This window comes from Coregonus clupeaformis, chromosome 8 (genome assembly GCF_020615455.1).
Source record: "Coregonus clupeaformis isolate EN_2021a chromosome 8, ASM2061545v1, whole genome shotgun sequence".
NCBI classification, from domain to species: Eukaryota; Metazoa; Chordata; class Actinopteri; order Salmoniformes; family Salmonidae; genus Coregonus; species Coregonus clupeaformis.
This window is the reverse complement of record NC_059199.1, coordinates 54,401,838-54,422,241: the sequence shown is the minus strand read 5'-3', so window position 1 is coordinate 54,422,241 and position 20,404 is coordinate 54,401,838. Positions and strand designations below refer to the sequence as shown.

Sequence of the window (20,404 nt, the reverse complement as noted above, 5' to 3'; positions counted from 1 at the left end):
TTTTTAAGTAGGATTTATCCAGTATTACTTGGCAAAGTTAAAACGTAACCTAACTGTATTGCTTCACAAGGTTCTGATGGAGCTGCCTCCAGTTATCATGTCAAGCAGCTGGAGGAGCAGAACAGCAGACTGAAAGAGGCTCTGGTCAGGTGAGTGTGTTTAAAAAAAAAAACACCAAACGCTCCCTTGAACATGCCTTTTAATCCAGGATTAAATTTAATCTGTGTCCAGAAAACCAGGCCTTAATGTTTCCCTTTGGATTGAGCTTTAACATAACTATCTCTCCTCCCAGGATGCGTGACCTGTCTTCCTCTGAGAAGCAGGAGCATGTGAAGCTCCAGAAGCAGATGGAGAAGAAGAATGGAGAGCTGGAGACGCTGAGGACCCAGAAGGAGAAACTACAGGAGGAGATGAAGCAGGCTGAGGCCACCATTGATGAGCTGAAGGAGCAGGTTAGTCAGCCAGTCATATACAGTACCAGTCAAAAGTTTGGACACCTACTCATTCAAGGGTTTTTCTTTATTTTTACTATTTTCTACATTGTAGAATAATAGTGAAGACATCAAAACTATGATATAACACATGGAATCATGTAGTAACCAAAAAAAAGTGTTAAACAAATCAAAATATGTTTTATATTTGAGATTCTTCAAAGTAGCCACCCTTTGCCTTGAAGACAGCTTTGCACACTCTTGGTGTTCTCTCAACCAGCTTCACCTAGAATGCTTTTCCAACTGTCTTGAAGGAGTTCCCACATATGCTGAGCACTTGTTGGCTGCTTTTCCTTCACTCTGCGGTCCAACTCATCCCAAACCATCACAATTGGGTTGAGGTCGGGTGATTGTGGAGGCCAGGTAATCTGATGCAGCACTCCATCACTCTCCTTCTTGGTCAAATAGCCCTTACACAGCCTTGAGGTGTGTTTTGGGTCATTGTCCTGTTGAAAAACAAATGATAGTCCCACTAAGCCCAAACCAGATGGGATGGCGTATCGCTGGAGAATGCTGTGGTAGCCATGCTGGTTAAGTGTGCCTTGAATTCTAAATAAATCACAGACAGTGTCACCAGCAAGCACCATCACATCTCCTCCTCCATGCTTCATGGTTGGAACCACACATGCAGAGATAATTTGTTCACCTACTCTGCGTCTCACAAAGACACGGCGGTTGGAACCAAAAATCTCAAATGTGGACTCATCAGACCAAAGGACAGATTTCCACTGGTCTAATGTCCATTGCTCGTGTTTCTTGGCCCAAGCAAGTCTATTCTTCTTATTGGTGTCCTTTAGTAGTTTTTTGCAGCAATTAGACAATGAATGCCTGATTCACGCTTTCTCCTCTGAACAGTTGATGTTGCGATGTGTCTGTTACTTGAACTCTTTGCAGCATTTATTTGGGCTGCAATCTGAGGTGCAGGTAACTCTAATGAATTTATCCTCTGCAGCAGAGGTAACTGGGTCTTCCTTTCCTGTGGCGGTCCTCATGAGAGCCAGTTTCATCATAGTGCTTGATGGTTTTTGCGACTGCACTTGAAGAAACTTTCAAAGTTCTTGAAATTGTCCGGATTGACTGACCTTCATGTCTTAAATTAATGATGGACTGTCGTTTCTCTTTGCTTATTTGAGCTGTTCTTGCCATAATATGGACTTGGTATTTTACCAAATAGGGATATCTTCTGTATACCCCCCCGTACCTTGTCACAACACAACTGATTGGCTCAAACGCATTAAGAAGGAAAGAAATTCCACAAATGAACTTATAAGAAGGTACACCTGTTAATTGAAATGCATTCCAGGTGACTACCTCATGAAGCTGGTTGAGAGAATGCCAAGAGTGTACGAAGTTGTCATCAAGGCAAAGGGTGGCTACTTTGAAGAATCTCAAATATAAAATATATTTTGATTTGTTTAACACTTTTTTGGGGTTACTACATGATTCCATATGTGTTATTTCATAGTTTTGATGTCTTCACTATTATTCTACAATGTAGAAAATAGTAAAAATAAAGAAAAACCCTTGAATGAGTAGGTGTGTCCGAACTTTTGACTCGTACTAACTATATATACAGTGAGGGAAAAAAGTATTTGATCCCCTGCTGATTTTGTACGTTTGCCCACTGACAAAGACATAATCAGTCTATCATTTTAATGGTAGGTTTATTTGAACAGTGAGACAGAATAACAACAACAAAATCCAGAAAAACGCATGTCAAAAATTTTATAAATTGATTTGCATTTTAATGAGGGAAATAAGTATTTGACCCCTCTGCAAAACGTGACTTAGTACTTGGTGGCAAAACCTTTGATGGCAATCGCAGAGGTCAAACGTTTCTTGTAGTTGGCCATCAGGTTTGCACACATCTCAGGAGGGATTTTGTCCCACTCCTCTTTGCAGATTTTCTCCAAGTCATTAAGGCTTCGAGGCTGATGTTTGGCAACTCCAACTTTCAGCTCCCTCCATAGATTTTCTATGGGATTAAGGTCTGGAGACTGGCTAGGCCACTCCAGGACCTTAATGTGCTTCTTCTTGAGCCACTCCTTTGTTGCCTTGGCTGTGTGTTTTGGGTCATTGTCGTGCTGGAATACCCATCCACAACCCATTTTCAATGCCCTGGCTGAGGGAAGGAGGTTCTCACCCAAGATTTGATGGTACATGGCCCCGTCCATCGTCCCTTTGATGCGGTGAAGTTGTCCTGTCCGCTTAGCAGAAAAACACCCCCAAAGCATAATGTTTCCACCTCCATGTTTGACGGTGGGGATGGTGTTCTTGGGGTCATAGGTAGAATTCCTCCTCCTCCAAACACAGCGAGTTGAGTTGATGCCAAATAGCTCGATTTTGGTCTCATCTGACCACAACACTTTCACCCAGTTCTCCTCTGAATCATTCAGATGTTCATTGGCAAACTTCAGACGGGCCTGTATATGTGCTTTCTTGAGCAGGGGGACCTTGCGGGCGCTGCAGGATTTCAGTCCTTCACGGCATAGTGTGTTACCAATTGTTTTCTTGGTGACTATGGTCCCAGCTGCCTTGAGATCATTGACAAGATCCTCCCGTTTAGTTCTGGGCTGATTCCTCACTGTTCTCATGATCATTGCAACTCCACGAGGTGAGAACTTGCATGGAGCCCCAGGCCGAGGGAGATGGACAGTTATTTTGTGTTTCTTCCATTTGCGAATAATCGCACCAACTGTTGTCACCTTCTCACCAAGCTGCTTGGCGATGGTCTTGTAGCCCATTCCAGCCTTTTGTAGGTCTACCATCTTGTCCCTGACATCCTTGGAGAGCTCTTTGGTCTTGGCCATGGTGGAGAGTTTGGAATCTGATTGATTGATTGCTTCTGTGGACAGGTGTCTTTTATACAGGTAACAAACTGAGATTAGGAGCACTCCCTTTAAGAGTGTGCTCCTAATCTCAGCTCGTTACCTTTATAAAAGACACCTGGGAGCCAGAAATCTTTCTGATTGAGAGGGGGTCAAATACTTATTTCCCTCATTAAAATGCAAATCAATTTATAACATTTTTGACATGTGTTTTTCTGGATTCATTTGTTGTTATTCTGTCTCTCCCTGTTCAAATAAACGTACCATTAAAATTATAGACTGATCATTTCTTTGTCAGTGGGCAAACGTACAAAATCAGCAGGGGATCAAATACTTTTTTCCCTCACTGTATGTATATATTACATGAGGTGATGAAGCAGGTTGAGGCTACCTTACGAACTCAAAGAACAGGTTAGCCAGTTGGTCATAGAGGTTTCTTATCTTATGTGTAGAAGGCAACCTCTACATAGGTGACATGGCTGTATGTATATATTTTTTTGTATAGCCCTGGGTTGCTTTTAAGAGCTTTGCAACATACGTATTTGTAAAAAGTTCTATATAATTTAGATTTGATTGTGTTGTGTGTCCTAGGTGGATGCTGCTCTCGGGGCAGAGGAGATGGTGGAGACTCTGACTGAGAGGAATCTGGACCTGGAGGAGAAAGTCAGAGAGCTCAGAGAGACTGTCACAGACCTGGTGAGTTCAAATCAATAACTCTGTCAACCCTGTTACCTTAATGTCAACCCTGTTACCTTAATGTCAACCCTGTTACCTTAATGTCAACCCTGTTACCTTAATGTCAACCCTGTTACCTTAATGTCAACCCTGTTACCTTAATGTCAACCCTGTTACCTTCATGCCAACCCTGTTACCTTAATGTCAACCCTGTTACCTTAATGTCAACCCTGTTACCTTAATGTCAACCCTGTTACCTTAATGTCAACCCTGTTACCTTAATGTCAACCCTGTTACCTTCATGCCAACCCTGTTACCTTCTTGTCAATGTAACCCTGTTACCTTAATATCAATTTCAACTCTGTTACTTTGTATGGTTTAAGTAGTCAGTGATTTGAGTTCACACACCCATATTAACTCTGTTAGTATGTTTTGAATAACCAACTCTGTGTCAACGCTATGCCCCTGATGTGCGTACACTATATTGGCAAGGACACTGTTTTAGAGACAGAGATACACCCTTTGTGTTTGAACCCTGTCCACTCAATACTCACCACACCACCACATAAGACACCCTACCACCTCTGACCCCTAACCTCTGACCTCTTCCCCCATTCCAGGAAGCGATCAACGAGATGAATGACGAGCTGCAGGAGAACAGCAGGGAAACGGAGATGGAGCTGAGAGAGCAGCTGGACCTGAATGGGGCCAGGGTGAGAGAGGCCCAGAAGAGGGTGGAGGCCGCTCAGGAGACTGTGGCTGACTATCAGCAGACCATCAACAAGTACCGCGAGCTCACCACCAGCCTACAGGTATAGTTTGAATTCATTGTTTCATTGTAGTGTCATACAACATGCAATCGGAAGAATGACACTTAAAAACACTAACAAGCATTGTTAAAAGTTTTTATAAACTATTCTGTGAACTTGTTTGTCACAGTCAGGGTTTTACTGACATCCTGAATACATCAGCCTTTAGGCAAAATGGGAAAGGTCTTGATAGGTGACTGGTTTCTTTTGGTTATTTGTATATAAATTGTGTGTGTTACTGTGTGTAGGATACCAACAGGGAGCTGACCAGCGCTCAGAATGCCAACACAGAGCAGGTCCAACAGCCTCCTGCTGAGCTGTTTGACTTCAAGATCAAGTTCGCTGAGACCAAGGCCTACGCCAAGGTAAGAAAATGTCCCACATACATCCAGTTTAGTGCAGTGGTTCCCAAACGGTTCCTTTATGGGGACCACCAGATCACCGTTGAATCTTTTTTTTTCTTTCACATTAAATATTTACCAGTGAATGTAGGAGTTTAAAGGCCTATTATTACAGGATGTGTGAGATTGGTATATACCATTACAACAAAAAAATAATGTGATTATCCTGTCCACGTGTGTCTCTCCAGGCCATCGAGATGGAGCTGAGGAAGATGGAGGTGGGCCAGGCCAACAGACAGGTGTCTCTCCTCACCTCCTTCATGCCCGACTCTTTCCTGCGTCACGGAGGCGACCACGACTGTATTCTGGTGCTCTTGCTAATACCAAGACTCATCTGCAAGGTATAGAGGGAGTGTGTGTGTCTGTGTGTGGTATGGCGCCCGTGCGTGTGTGTGTATTCAAGTTGATTAGTATTACAAGCTCAGAATTTGGCGAGGAATGTGTGTGAGTATTTAAGGTTTTTACTGTGTGTGTGTTCCTCCCTCCCTGTAGGCTGAGTTGATCAGTAAGCAGGCCCAAGAGAAGTTTGATTTGAATGGTAACCCAGTGGAGAGGACTGGAATTAAGATGAGAGGACCACCTGGAGAACAACTCAGCTTCGCCTCTGGACTGGTCTACTCTCTAACCCTGCTGCAGGCCACGCTGCACAAATACGAACAGTAAGGAGCCGTGTGTGTGTGTGTGTGTGTGTCTGGACTGGTCGACTCTCTAACTCTGCTACAGGCCACGCTGCACAAATGCGAACAGTAAGGAGGATAGAATCTCACTTGTACTTCTAAGATAGTAACAGCATATTGAACTGGCTGCTTTCTCTCTCTCACCTGCCTGATCACACTTGTTTTCCTGTGGAGTACATCTAATGATAATTGAGCAAGGGGAAATCAAGGAGTGCCATATTCTCTAAAAAGCAACTTCTTGTTTTGAAAACGGCAGATGTGGCATCGATATGAGTCAGAAACATTTATTCTAGTGTAAAAATGGACTACAACGTGTAAATAGGATCATTTTGGTCATAAAGTCAGTCTCGTCCAAAATAGATTTGCGAGGTGATAGGAAAAAATGTCATGTCACAGAATGAAGGGTAACGTTAGTTTTCCTTGGGTTGGGTTTATTTCAATCCTGCCCACAGCTGGCTGCAACCAAGTAATCATCAATTTGGAGCGCAGCTGCACACGGCCCGATCATAATGCACATGGTCAATTTGGTTTGACATTCGATATCCCTATGGTGGTAGTTGGGGACCATCAGTAAATTACACAATGTACATTGGACAATATTTTAAAAGGTCAATAGCTCCAAATTTAATTGACTTAAAAACCTCAAACCAACTATAAATTGTAGAAATTAATATACAAATATTGAAAGCATTTAATGAGACAACTAAAATATTGTAATTGGTTTATATAATAATTGGCTTCAGTCATGACCACTGCATTTCATAATGACCAAACCAGGAAGTTCAGCCACCCTTTAATGTGGAATACATTTCCTTCTCTCTCCCCTCCCCTCTCCCTCTCAGAGCTCTTAACTGTTGCAGTGTGGAGGTGTATAAGCGGATGGGGACTCTCTACTCAGAGATGAGTGTCCATGAGCGTTCCCTAGACTTCTTTATAGATCTGCTGCACAAAGACCAGCTGGACGAGACTGTACACGTGGAGCCTCTCACCAAGGCCATCAAGTACTACCAGGTAGGCAACATACACACCTTGAACACTCGCGACAGAGAACACGCTCAATATATAACAGACAATTGACCGCGCACGCTGTACACTCTTGAGATAGAATTAGGACCAAGACACACTATTGCTTCAACGTACCATTATTTGGCTAGTTACTTGACCACTCTTGACAGAGAACATACACCACACGCTCTGTCCACTCAATGGTGCTCTTTCTCACAACTACACACACCTCGACACTGACATACTATCAAGCTTTAATCAATGCTATAAAAAAAAAAAAAAACTCCAGGGTGAGTAAGGCCTTGTAAAGCCACTCAATGACTGATCTGTTTTATTTTGCAGCAACTGTACAGCATCCACCTGGCTGAGCAGACTGAGGATTGCACCGTGCAGCTGGCTGACCACATCAAGGTACAAACATCCTTCATCAACAAAAGCAGTCTTAAACATTTTTATTAAGAAAAACATTATTTTCTTTATACATTTGCTAGAAAGACTATATATATATATGTTTTTAATTCCCTCCCTAACATTGTAGCCTGTTACAAACATAATATCTTCTCTAAATTCAGTTATACCATTGAACTGAATTTGACCTCTGACCTTTGTGAACTCTGTGACCTCCAGTTCATCCAGAGTGCTTTGGACTGTATGGGTGCTGAGGTGGTGCGTCTCAGGGCGTTCCTGCAGCCGGGGCAGGAGGGGGCTGACCTGAACATCCTGCTGAAGGACCTAGACACGTCCTGCAGGTCTAATACAATACTAATATAGAATTACTATGTAGGTCTATTTATCTCTATTATTTATATTTCTTAGTGATTTGCTTCCTGCAGCGACATCAAACAGTTCTGCAAGAAGATCAGACGCAGGATGCCAGGGACCGACGTGCCAGGGGTGCCCGCCGCTCTGGCCTTTGGCGCACCGGTATGTGCCTAGTGCTATGCTTAGGTCTTACGTTTAGCCCTGGGCCAAGTGTTTCACAGTATCTTTGGAGCCCCGATATAGACCACATTTCTTAGGTCTTGCACCTAACCCAAACCCACTGTGCTGGCGTTTGGAGCGCAGGGCCAAGTGTTTTTACAGTAGCTCATAAAGTACAGTAATGCAACTCAACTTTGCATTTGTGGAGGCGGGACTACTGCATGATAATTTGACTGACAGCTCTGTGGACCAATGGCAGGTGTCAGAGACTCTAACGGACTGCAGGCGTCAGCTGACGCGGGTGGTTGCCGTGCTACAGGAGGTGGCGGCTGCGGGGGCGCAGATGGTTGCCCCTCTAGGGGAACAGGAGGGGCTCAACACCCTCAAACTGGAGGACGTGGCCTTCAAGGCTGTTGAACAGGTACTGTGACCATAGACTGAAATATGGATTGAACATAGACTGGTCATTGCATGTTTGTGATTGACTACATTGCAGTTGGACTGCACAGAATCATTGATCTAATATAAAAACTCACCTTGAGGGCCTCCCGAGTGGCGCAGTGGTCTAAGGCACTGCATCGCAGATCTGAGACGCCACTACAGCCTGGGGTTCGAGACACATGTCTCGACCTTCGCCTCTCCCGAGCTCGTTGGCGAGTTGCAACGATGAGACAAGATCATAACTACCAATTGGATATCACGAAATTGGGGAGAAAAATGGGGTGAAATTACAATAAAAATAAATAACAAAAAATATCACCTTGCATCCCAAATAACTACTATGTGATCTAGAGTAGTGATTCTGTCTTGCTCAAGCTGACCCCTTCAAACAGGCTGACAGTCTCTGTCTCCCCCTCCTCCAGGTGTATGGGTCCCATGGCCTGAACCCCCATGAGTGTCTGCGTCAGTCCTGCAGCTCTGTCATCTCCACCATGAACAAGATGGCTACCGCCATGCAGGAGGGAGAGTATGACGCTGAGAGACCACAGGGAAAAGTACGTAGGGACTAGGGCTGGGGGAGTATGACACTAGGTGAGAGGTACAGTGGGGGAAAAAAGTATTTAGTCAGCCACCAATTGTGCAAGTTCTCCCACTTAAAAAGATGAGAGAGGCCTGTAATTTTCATCATAGGTACACGTCAACTATGACAGACAAAATTAGAAAAAAATATCTAGAAAATCACATTGTAGGATTTTTTATGAATTTATTTGCAGATTATGGTGGAAAATAAGTATTTGGTCAATAACAAAAGTTTCTCAATACTTTGTTATATACCCTTTGTTGGCAATGACACAGGTCAAACGTTTTCTGTAAGTCTTCACAAGGTTTTCACACACTGTTGCTGGTATTTTGGCCCATTCCTCCATGCAGATCTCCTCTAGAGCAGTGATGTTTTGGGGCTGTCGCTGGGCAACACAGACTTTTAACTCCCTCCAAAGATTTTCTATGGGGTTGAGATCTGGAGACTGGCTAGGCCACTCCAGGACCTTGAAATGCTTCTTACGAAGCCACTCCTTCGTTGCCCGGGCGGTGTGTTTGGGATCATTGTCATGCTGAAAGACCCAGCCACGTTTCATCTTCTATGCCCTTGCTGATGGAAGGAGGTTTTCACTCAAAATCTCACGATACATGGCCCCATTCATTCTTTCCTTTACACGGATCAGTCGTCCTGGTCCCTTTGCAGAAAAACAGCCCCAAAGCATGATGTTTCCACCCCCATGCTTCACAGTAGGTATGGTGTTCTTTGGATGCAACTCAGCATTCTTTGTCCTCCAAACACGACGAGTTGAGTTTTTACCAAAAAGTTCTATTTTGGTTTCATCTGACCATATGACATTCTCCCAATCCTCTTCTGGATCATCCAAATGCACTCTAGCAAACTTCAGACGGGCCTGGACATGTACTGGCTTAAGCAGGGGGACACGTCTGGCACTGCAGGATTTGAGTCCCTGGCGGCGTAGTGTGTTACTGATGGTAGGCTTTGTTACTTTGGTCCCAGCTCTCTGCAGGTCATTCACTAGGTCCCCCTGTGTGGTTCTGGGATTTTTGCTCACCGTTCTTGTGATCATTTTGACCCCACAGGGTGAGATCTTGCATGGAGCCCCAGATCGAGGGAGATTATCAGTGGTCTTGTATGTCTTCCATTTCCTAATAATTGCTCCCACAGTTGATTTCTTCAAACCAAGCTGCTTACCTATTGCAGATTCAGTCTTCCCAGCCTGGTGCAGGTTTACAATTTTGTTTCTGGTGTCCTTTGACAGCTCTTTGGTCTTGGCCATAGTGGAGTTTGGAGTGTGACTGTTTGAGGTTGTGGACAGGTGTCTTTTATACTGATAACAAGTTCAAACAGGTGCCATTAATACAGGTAACGAGTGGAGGACAGAGGAGCCTCTTAAAGAAGAAGTTACAGGTCTGTGAGAGCCAGAAATCTTGCTTGTTTGTAGGTGACCAAATACTTATTTTCCACCATATTTGCAAATAAATTCATTAAAAATACTACAATTTGATTTTCTGGATTTTTTTTTCTCAATTTGTCTGTCATAGTTGACGTGTACCTATGATGAAAATTACAGGCCTCTCTCATCTTTTTAAGTGGGAGAACTTGCACAATTGGTGGCTGACTAAATACTTTTTTTCCCCACTGTACAGGGATGTAGCTCAGTTGGTAGAGCATGGCGTTTGCAATGCCAGGGTTGTGGGTTCGATTCCCACGGGGGGCCAGTATGAAAAAAATTAAAAATATGTATGCACTCACTAACTGTAAGTCGCTCTGGATAAGAGCGTCTGCTAAATGACGTAAATGTAAGGTACGGCTGGAGAATAAATGTTTTCTCATTTTCTAGCCTTTCAAAACTAAGAATGCTACGTCTGTAACATGTGTGCCCCTCATTGAATTGACATTCACAATTCCTCCCCTCTTCTTGTTTCTCCCCCATCACTCTCTCCCCCTCACTTCCCCCCTCCCTGCATAGACTCCCCCGGTAGAGGCTCGTGCGGCGGCCCTCAGGGCAGAGATCACTGATTCAGAGGGTCTGGGAGTCAAACTGGAGGACAGAGACACCGTCATCAAGGAGCTCAAGAAGTCCCTAAAGATCAAGGTAAGGACATGTCTCTCTCTCTCTCTCCTTTCTCTCTCATCCTTTTTCTTATACACACACATTTTCCCCCTCACATGCACATACACTCATCATCTCTCACATTAACCCCCTCACTCTCTCGCTCACTCTCCATCTCTCTCCCGACTCCCTGTCTCTCAACCCCAGGGAGAGGAGTTGAGTGAGGCCCACGTCCGTCTCAGCCTGCTAGAGAAGAAGCTGGATACGTCCACTAAAGACGCAGACGAACGCGTGGAGAAGATCCAGACCAGACTGGATGAGACCCTGGCCCTGCTCAAGAAGAAGGAGAAGTAAGTCTGGGGAAACCTGGTGGCTGTGGGACTATTAGGGAAGGATGTTGTAGAATCAGGACACTTCTGTCTGTGTATAGTTGTGTTTACAATGAATTTTGCGTTCTCCTATCCTAGTGCCTTTCAGATCCACATATGGGAGACGTAAAAGAGCAGTAGAGGTGAAGATGGTAGATAGTCTGTTTGGTGGAGAGATGGGATATGTTCACCTAATAGAAGTGTTTTGTATCGTGGCCTGCTGTAGAGCCAGGAGAGTAGACATCATTTTTAATTCACGTAGTAAATGTATTAGTATTACATCGATCAAATATTTGTATATAACCTACCTTTCTTTTCACTCTCCATCCCTCCATCCATTTCTCCCTCCCCAACCCAGGGAGTTTGAGGAGACCATGGACGCCCTGCAGGCAGACATCGACCAGCTGGAGGCAGAGAAGGCGGCGCTGAATCAGCGTCTCTCCAACCAATCAAAGGTGACCATCGAGGGCCTCAGGGCCTCGCCTGCCTCTGGGATCGCATCCATCGTCACGGGAACCACCGGAGGTGAGTCTTTTGATACCTCACCTCACACGCCTTTATAACACACCTTATACCTCTCACATTATACAATCACTCATACTATGCACTCATATTCCGATGAAACTGTTTCAGAAGATGATGTAAAAATCCATGTAGGGTTAGTTGAAATCAACTTTTGTCGTGAATTTGTACTTGTAAAATCGCCCGATAGACGATGTTATCGCCTCCTAGAGGCCATCCCCCCCAAAATTTAAATCATCATGTCAAATGTTTTTAAAAAGACCGCCAGGGCAACCTTGCATGCAACCTTGACAAGAGCTAATTATTGGAGCTAAACTTTTTCGAGCAGCCTAACTTATTCCTTTCTAATAATAATCATAATAATAATAATAATAATATGCCATTTAGCAGACGCTTTTATCCAAAGCGACTTACAGTCATGTGTGCATATATTTTTATGGAGGAGCTGTGGCACGAAAGAGATGTGTAGGCCTGTCTGTAGGGATGTGCATCTTTCCCTTTCAAGACGATTCGATACGTATCTAGATACAGTGGCTCCGATACGATACATGAACGATTTATGTTTTAGTTTGAAACGATTCGGTGCGATTCGGTTTGATTAGAGGAACAAGTGATGCAAATGACTAAATGCGATTTGGTACGATGCGGTACAATTCGATGCACTAACATTTGTTGCATACACACAAACTTTCCATTCTAAATTCAAATCTGCTTCTGATGGAGCTCATGTGCTGGGCCTCTCTGAGCTGGATCTGTCTGAGCTGATGTTTGTGTGAATTATCTATATGTCTATGGTGTATGTAGGTACATGAGCTAAGCCATAAGGGAAACTGGGCATCTACCACCCCACTATCAGTTAGGGGGGGGGGGGAATGTTAGCTTTTTGACCCCCACACTTTTGATCTGAAACCACCATCACCCGCTAATTCATTTGTCCTTTTTGCAGATTAAAAGTGTTAGAGCTAGTAATGTATCAACATTTTATATTTTAAAATGTGGTATAATATAGCCAATGAATATAGAGCACAACTTTGGATTTCACCCCATCTCATAATCGAATGGTTTAGACAGTTTAAGTTTTGACAGACTTGGTGAATACTGTCCTCGTTATGAAATGATAAACTTTACCCTAAAATATACTTATTTGTTTCAAGCAAAACTACAAAAACTATTGGTGATGGTGAACCTGAACAATTAAAATGAAATGTAATGTAAGCGCCCCTGATCAGCATGTGAGCCAGATGAGTTGTCTCTGACGGTAGCTTAGGCTACTTTTATTCCGGTAAAACACAATTTTCAACAGCGCATTTGATAAAAATAACCTACCAAATTACATTGGTTGTCGCTCAACTAATAAAGCATAATTTTGCGCAAGCTATTTGACAAACATTTAAATGCTGAAGGTGATGCGCACTTGTGCAAGATCAGGAATAGGCCTACCTTTTGTTGGTCAGCGTCCGAAGCTGCGCACAGCGCAGTTTGACTAGGCTACTGATATTGCTTGCCTGGGGTTGATGCAAAATGACTTGTAAATCAATGACTGTCAACACAATTACATGCTTAGTTCGACACTGAAGGTGAGAGATATTTTCTTAGTTCGACACTGAAGGTGAGAGGTATTTTCTTAGTTCGACACTGAAGGTGAGAGGTATAAGATGAGAGGTACACTATATATACAAAGGTATGTGGACACCCCTTCAAATTAGTGGATCAACTGGTCAACTGTAAGTGCTGTTATTGTCTAGGAGCAACAACGGTTCAGCCGCGAAGAGGTAGGGCACACAAGCTCACAGAACGGGGCTGTCGAGTGCTAAAGTGCGTAGCGCGTAAAAATGGTCTGTCCTCGGTTACAACACTTACTACCGAGTTCCAAACTGCCTCTGGAAGCAACGTCAGCGCAATAACTGTTTGTCGGGAGCTTCATGAAATTGGTTTCCGTGGCTGAGCAGCAGCACACAAGCCTAAGATCACCATGCGCAATGCCAAGCGTCGGCTGGAGTGGTGTAAAGCTCGCCGCCATTGGACTCTGTAGCAGTGGAAACGCATTCTCTGGAGTGATGAATCACGCTTCACCATCTGGCAGTGTGATGGATGAATCTGGGTTTGGCAGATGCCAGGAGAACGCTACCTGCCCGAATACATAGTGCCAACTGTAAAGTTTGGTGGAGGAGGAATAATAGTTTGGGACTGTTTTTCATGGTTCGGGCTAGGCCCCTTAGTTCCAGTGAAGGGAATTCTTAACGCTACAGCATACAATGACATTGTAGACGATTCTGTGCTTCCAACTTTGTGGCAACAGTTTGGGGAAGTCCCTTTCCTGTTTCAGCATGACAATGCCCCCGTGCACAAAGCGAGGTCCATACAGAAATGGTTTGTCGATCGGTATGGAAGAACTTGACTGGCCTGCACAGAGCCCTGACCTCAACCCCATCAAACACCTTTGGGATGAATTGGAACCGCGAGCCAGGCCTTATCGCCCAACATCAGTGCACTAATGTTCTGGTGGCTGAATGGAAGCAAGTCCCCGCAGCAATATTCCAACATCTAGTGGAAAGCCTTCCCAGAAGAGTGGAGGCTGTTATAGCAGCAAAGGGGAGACCAACTCCATATTAATGCCCATGATTTTAGAATGAGATGTTCGACGAGCAGGTGTCCACATACCTTTGGTCATGTAGTGTATTTTTAGAAGGGAGGAAGAAAGACATTTTAGCAACAAACAAAAAAAGTGAACTGGCGATTCATAACGTTTGAATACATTTTCTGAATGATGCATGCTACATCTGGAACGGTTTGGTTCCTGTGGACCAATTTAACTCATATCTTAGACATTTTAACCTGGGACCTATGTGTATCAGTGAATCATTACATCCCTACCTGTCTGTGTGTGTCGAAGCACGCAAATGGAGCGAGTGACACACAGTCAACAACACACAGTCAACAGTCGGGTAATGGGTTGTAAATCATCATGGGCTGCAGAGCAAGCAACTCTTCTGTCCTCAGAACTGGTTATAATTATACATTTTTGCCTCATCCTCCTCTCTTATTAGGCCTAGGCTACCAGACTATACGTTGTAGGTAAGGTTGCACATTGCTAGAAAAATATGGAAATAGGCCTAGGCCAACTATAGCCTACGCATTGTTTCTTTCATAAGCTTTGCTCAGCTGTAGCCTAATTTTTTTTTTTTTGTCTTCTCGTTCGGTTTTTCCATCTTGTTTGTTCAATTTCACTTCTTGTGGCCTAAATAATTTGTCATTCAAAATAAAGCTGTGATTGAGAATAGCATAGACTCTGACTTTCATCATTGTTCCCATTTTAAAAGCAGCAACTTTAGGACATTAAACACTTTATTAGAATATTGGGAAATACACTTCATAACTGGAATGTATCTATATGGATAGGGCCACATTTAAATGTTCCTAATAGAATAACTATAAAAAGCATATGCATGAACATGGTAGCAATTGAAAGGGAACACTTTGGAGATTATGGGGAAACTATCAGACCAAAGGTGAGGGACGCAACAGTTCACCTGATACAAGACTGTTGATTTTATGTGTTTTACATTTACTGTACTTTTCACAGCACTTGTAAATAACGAAATCTGAAAATACTCTTGTTACATTCAGTAATATAATACGAATATTCATTGACATTTTGGAGTAGGTGCAAGATAAGAAAAAACGATTGCGGTCTAACTGGTGTCTCCAAGTGACCACACACCTCTCCAGACTGTGCACAGTTACTAAGTCATTTCAATGCACTTCTTTGACTCAAGGAAAGAGCCTTCAACTATCAGGTGCTTTTTTGAACTCATAGCTTTGCCATTGAGGAACTGAAGTAAGCACACTTGTTTGGAACACAGCCCTGCATCCCCACCATCACACACATTACTGTTGTTTACGCAATCCAAAAACATTCCATTATAAATCACAATCTGGGTCAGGTGGGCATCATTTGAAAGCTTATTCTATTGCCAACATGGCTAGCTAAGTTATAAAATATGATCTTACAGTGTTAGGTTTTCAAAAGGCACTTCAGACAAACATATTGACATTTTAGTGGGCATAGAATGGAGTCATGAGTGTATTCAAATGTTCATCAAACATAGCGGTCATAATCGCTATTTTCATGTTGTCTGTCTGTAATTTTTTGTAATGACTTGGTGCTGCCTATCTTGGCCAGGACGCTCTTGAAAAAGAGATTTTAAATCTCAGGGAGCCCTTCCTGGTTAAATAAAGGTTAAATAAATAAAAATAAAAGGTAAATGACATGAGTTTTCAAATATGGGAATGTAAAGTGCACATTTGGACTCATGGGTGTGTGGTTTGCTTGTATGACATCAAAGCGGTATTTATGATCATTTTGAACGTCTCCTCTTTCAGAACACATCGACTCTTCACGATTTACAGCATTTCCTTCACTCAAGACAACAAATGTGCAAAAGTAGCCCAATTAGCGGGAGGGATGGGGGCGTCTTCTCACGCGGTGCTCAAGTTTATAACGGCTTTATAACGGCTGTCTGTCAAAACCCACAGCGCTGTGAAGCGGAGAACCTGAGCTCTGACATCATGTATAGCATGTTACTGTACAGCCACCGCGTTCCAATTCTTATCACGCGGTGCTCAAGTTTATAACGGCTGTCTGTCAAAACCCACAGCGCTGTGAAGCGGAGAACCTGAGCTCTGACATCATGTATAGCATGTTACTGTACAGCCACTGCGTTCCAATTCTTATCACGCGGTGCTCAATTTTATAATGGCTGTCTGTCAAACCCACAGCGCTGTGAAGCGGAGAACCTAAGCTCTGACATCATGTATAGCATGTTACTGTACAGCCACTGCGTTCCAATTTAGGCGCATATCAATGACAATCTTCCATTTCAACCCGTATACGGGATGACAGGACCTGTGAGTGGAAAGAGATATTGGTTTTATGATATTTAAATTAGTAGGATAATGGCCTCTCGTGCATAATGTCTGTCTTATAATGCTATGCTCAACTGTAGCCTAAGGTTTGTTCAAATTTCTCATTCGATTTTTCTATCTTGCTATTGTTTGTTCTATCTCTTTCATTATTACCTTAGGCCTACCATGTTTTTAGGTTATTCAAATAAAACGTAACTTTCTGAGCTAGAACTCCGTAAGATTCATTCATTGTTTGATCATGAAATAGCACGGTGGGAGAAATCCAGCATGCATTAAACTGAAAGAGTGCCTTAATAGGCCAAGTCATATTCATATCAAATGGAGAGAAAATAGAAAATTAGGCTTTTAAAACAATAAGATACCAGAGTGTCCACTATAAAAATAGACGTCGACTATTGTCCCAGATCATCTGACATTCGAGAGAGAGAAAAAACAAAAATATATTTTCTGACCGGACATTTTGCGCTGCTTTGGTGAAACTCTTAGCTCTGTCTACATTGTTCTCTTGCATTCTGTAAATATAACATATTTATTGAAATGGGCTATAGCCAATAGCAATATAGACAACTTTCTCAGAATGTCACCCATGCAATTCCCTGCTGGCTCTACGTGACTCTGCTCTTTACTGCGCGGCGGCAGTCAAGTTGAAATAGGCTTGGTATCGTCTGTCACATCAAGATGTCGTCACCATCGACGACGGCTGTCAATCATCCTCGATAAAGGATACTATCGTAATATCGGCCATTCCTAAAGCCATTTTGTGATTTGGGTTTTATAATCTGCTAAATATGTTCTGTTTTCATTTCAAAATGTCTAACCCCTCCTTCCCCTCTCCTATCCCCCCCTCTTCTCTCCTCCTCCCGCCCCCCTCCCTTCCTCCTCTACAGCGGGTGTTGCCCCAGGAGCAGGGGGTCTGTCTGGGCCGATGCAGGTGGTGGACTCCCCTCTCCTCCGTCAGCAGGTGGAGACACAGAGACTGGGCATCAAACACCTGAAGAACGAGAACAACAGACTCAAGGTCAGAACACTGCAGGGAACTGACTCCTGTGTGTCACTTTTAGTGCCATCTTCTCTATTCTGTCCTAATCAAAATATGGATTCATTCTTTCTCTCTTGTTACCAGTAATGAGAACTGTATTTTTGCAGATCATTGAAGTCTGTTGTATGCTTCTCTTGATGTAGTTCATTGAACAGTCTATTTATCATTAGTAGTTAATTGAAAGTAGTCAGTTCCTTTATGTATGTACACTTCTGACTGTAGTTAGCTCTGTGTTGATGACTGTGTCTCTGTATATCTTCTCTCTCCTCCAGGCAGAGAAGATGAGAGCCCAGCTAGCCTCCCTCCCTCCCCTCCATGTCCCCAAGCTTCCTCTGAGAGAGGCCTCCTCCTCTCCCCCTGCTGAGGGGCCTCTCCACGGGGCTCTCTACAGGAAGACAGACCAGCTCCTGGGGACCCTGCTCAAGATGAGCGCCGCCGTTAAGGTGGTCGACATCACCGGGAAGACTCCAGGTGGGAGGGATGTCGGTGTGTTTGTTTTTGTGTGACAGGAAGACACCAGGTCTGTGTGTGTGTGTGTGTGTGTGTGTCTGAAGGGTTTTGAGTGTGTAGCGTCGTTTATATTATGTGTTTTTCAGTACGTTTGTATTTGAGTTGGTATATATTAGATTTCTTATCTCTTTCTCTCCTACAGTGAGTGCGAGTGCTCAGCTCCTGGACCAGACAGCTCGACTGCAGTCTCTGAGCAACGCTCTGGACAAACTGAAGGTGACCTGAATTTATATGATCAACCCTAGTAATAATCATAGTATTTCTCTACACCACATAGACAGACTTGTACTCTAATCTCTCTATCATGGAAATGGACACAACAACAAATCTCTTTCCCTCAGGGTGAAGTGTCAGAGCATGTGGTTTCTCAGCATCCTGGGGCGAAGATCTCCTCTGACTTTGCCACCTTCCCCATTTCCTCCTTCGTCAAGGTAACACACACACACACACATCAGTCTTAATAGGCACTCAAACACATACAATGCAACAGATATCTGGTTTAGGCATCAGACTGTATTTGTTGTCCTTTGACCTCCTTTTCTCTCTTGTCCTTTCAGGCGAAGGAGGAGAAGCAGGGGGGTACGGTGTTCGTAGGGCGCGTGGCCATCCCATGTGCCAAGGGCCAGGAGCAGGTGCACCGTCTCGTCCTATCACAGCAGCACCTGCAGCAAGTGCACCGCCTCCTCATGACCTAAGACGCCACCCCATGTCCACAAGTGACAGCAAGCTCCTCCAATCAGAGCACAGCAGATGCAAAAATAGTTTTTTCAGTTACAGGCCATTTCCAATTGTTCCTCAGATTCTCTCAGGACACACGTTGTGACACTACATCACCTGGTCAAAGGGATTACACATCTATGCCAAAGAGACACACGTGTTCTTGTCAAGTAATAATACTTCATACAGTAATTCAGTTATTCTCTACCAACACGTTCTACATGATTGTCAGATGTCTTTTTTTAAAGCAGCTTTTGAGTAGTTTTTAGGTGACTCGACTTCGTAAACGTTGCATCTCTAGAGTTGATTAAAAGTCTGACGGAGAAACAAACAAGCAAAAATGAATGCACACCGAGCGAGTTGATGCAGCAGAAATTGGTTAACCATAGGGAAATGGACAAATGGCACAATTAATTATTAATGCATTGCACTTTTTTTGTACTGTGGTGATTATTTTACGTAATCTGCACATACTGGTGTATACCAGCAGTCAGGACCAAGCGAATCCACCACTGAAATAAATATGTGATTCCCATTTGAGATATTATTTTTACTAATGTATTCAGGCCTGACAGGCTATATCAAATCTAGGGTGTCTGAAAAGGCACCCTATTCCCTATAGTAAATAACATGACAATGAAGTTCCATTTCAAATTCACACACCTTTAACTTTTCTTCATTTGGAATGAATATCTATTTGGTTGAGATAGGAAGCTGATTTAATAGAATGAGAAATGTAGGGTGTCAATCTACTTGATTGTTGACATTCCTACGGTAACCAGGTTTCACTGACTTATAAATGGTTTGTGTATTATTCACACAAGTTCAGTTAAGTCATTAAACTACGAAGGTCTATCATATGTACCTGTGTCAAGACCTTAAACATTAGTCACTATGGTAGATTAAATGAATTGTAAACGCTGAATAGCCTAGAATGTTGTGGCTAGTGCTGAAAGTTACCTACAGCCAATCTCAAAAGCCATTATACTGTATAACTAGGTGTTCTGCACTGAACACTGGAGTAGGAACATTTAACAATGCAAATGTGTCAACCATACATACAGTAAGAGGAACAACAGTGTTCGTTGAAGACTATAAGACTGTGGACTGACGGGAAGCTGTAGGACTGCATCCATCTTGACTGTCCTGAATCCAAAACATCAGACTAATAAAGTTCTTACCAAGTCATCCATTTTGTTAGGTAACATTCCTTCCATGCCTAGACCTGACCTAAAACACACTCAAAGAGGAGAGGATGAGACACAATGAGAACTAAACATGAAATCAGTGTAATTTTATTGTATAAATGTAAAAATGTTCCAGTATGCCATGGCAATTCTCCAGTGTTCCTAAACATACAACCAACCCCCTCACAGTGGCAAGAAAAGACTAAGAAAGACTGACATTGACAGAACATAGGAAACACAGAACAGAATTTCATAGCCTTTCAACTTAAAAA

General features: G+C 43.2%; 1 protein-coding gene across 6 annotated transcripts in view; it reads left to right on the top strand.

Moving 5' to 3' along the window:
* Nucleotides 1–19,219, top strand: part of LOC121571307 (dynactin subunit 1) — a 30,942-nt gene extending 11,723 nt beyond the window's left edge. For all 6 annotated transcript variants that reach the window (XM_045222087.1, XM_041882708.2, XM_045222086.1 and 3 more), the window contains 21 exons: nucleotides 71–149; nucleotides 293–452; nucleotides 3,911–4,015; nucleotides 4,615–4,806; nucleotides 5,052–5,168; nucleotides 5,393–5,545; nucleotides 5,697–5,863; nucleotides 6,724–6,892; nucleotides 7,229–7,297; nucleotides 7,514–7,635; nucleotides 7,720–7,810; nucleotides 8,067–8,228; nucleotides 8,671–8,802; nucleotides 10,780–10,905; nucleotides 11,071–11,213; nucleotides 11,590–11,756; nucleotides 17,567–17,697; nucleotides 17,991–18,189; nucleotides 18,371–18,444; nucleotides 18,570–18,659; nucleotides 18,786–19,219. In XM_045222087.1, coding sequence (XP_045078022.1) covers nucleotides 71–149; nucleotides 293–452; nucleotides 3,911–4,015; nucleotides 4,615–4,806; nucleotides 5,052–5,168; nucleotides 5,393–5,545; nucleotides 5,697–5,863; nucleotides 6,724–6,892; nucleotides 7,229–7,297; nucleotides 7,514–7,635; nucleotides 7,720–7,810; nucleotides 8,067–8,228; nucleotides 8,671–8,802; nucleotides 10,780–10,905; nucleotides 11,071–11,213; nucleotides 11,590–11,756; nucleotides 17,567–17,697; nucleotides 17,991–18,189; nucleotides 18,371–18,444; nucleotides 18,570–18,659; nucleotides 18,786–18,923 — 2,786 coding nt within the window. In that variant the 3' untranslated portion in view covers nucleotides 18,924–19,219. The remainder of the gene's footprint in view (nucleotides 1–70; nucleotides 150–292; nucleotides 453–3,910; nucleotides 4,016–4,614; nucleotides 4,807–5,051; nucleotides 5,169–5,392; nucleotides 5,546–5,696; nucleotides 5,864–6,723; nucleotides 6,893–7,228; nucleotides 7,298–7,513; nucleotides 7,636–7,719; nucleotides 7,811–8,066; nucleotides 8,229–8,670; nucleotides 8,803–10,779; nucleotides 10,906–11,070; nucleotides 11,214–11,589; nucleotides 11,757–17,566; nucleotides 17,698–17,990; nucleotides 18,190–18,370; nucleotides 18,445–18,569; nucleotides 18,660–18,785) is intronic.
* Nucleotides 19,220–20,404: the final 1,185 nt, after the last annotated feature.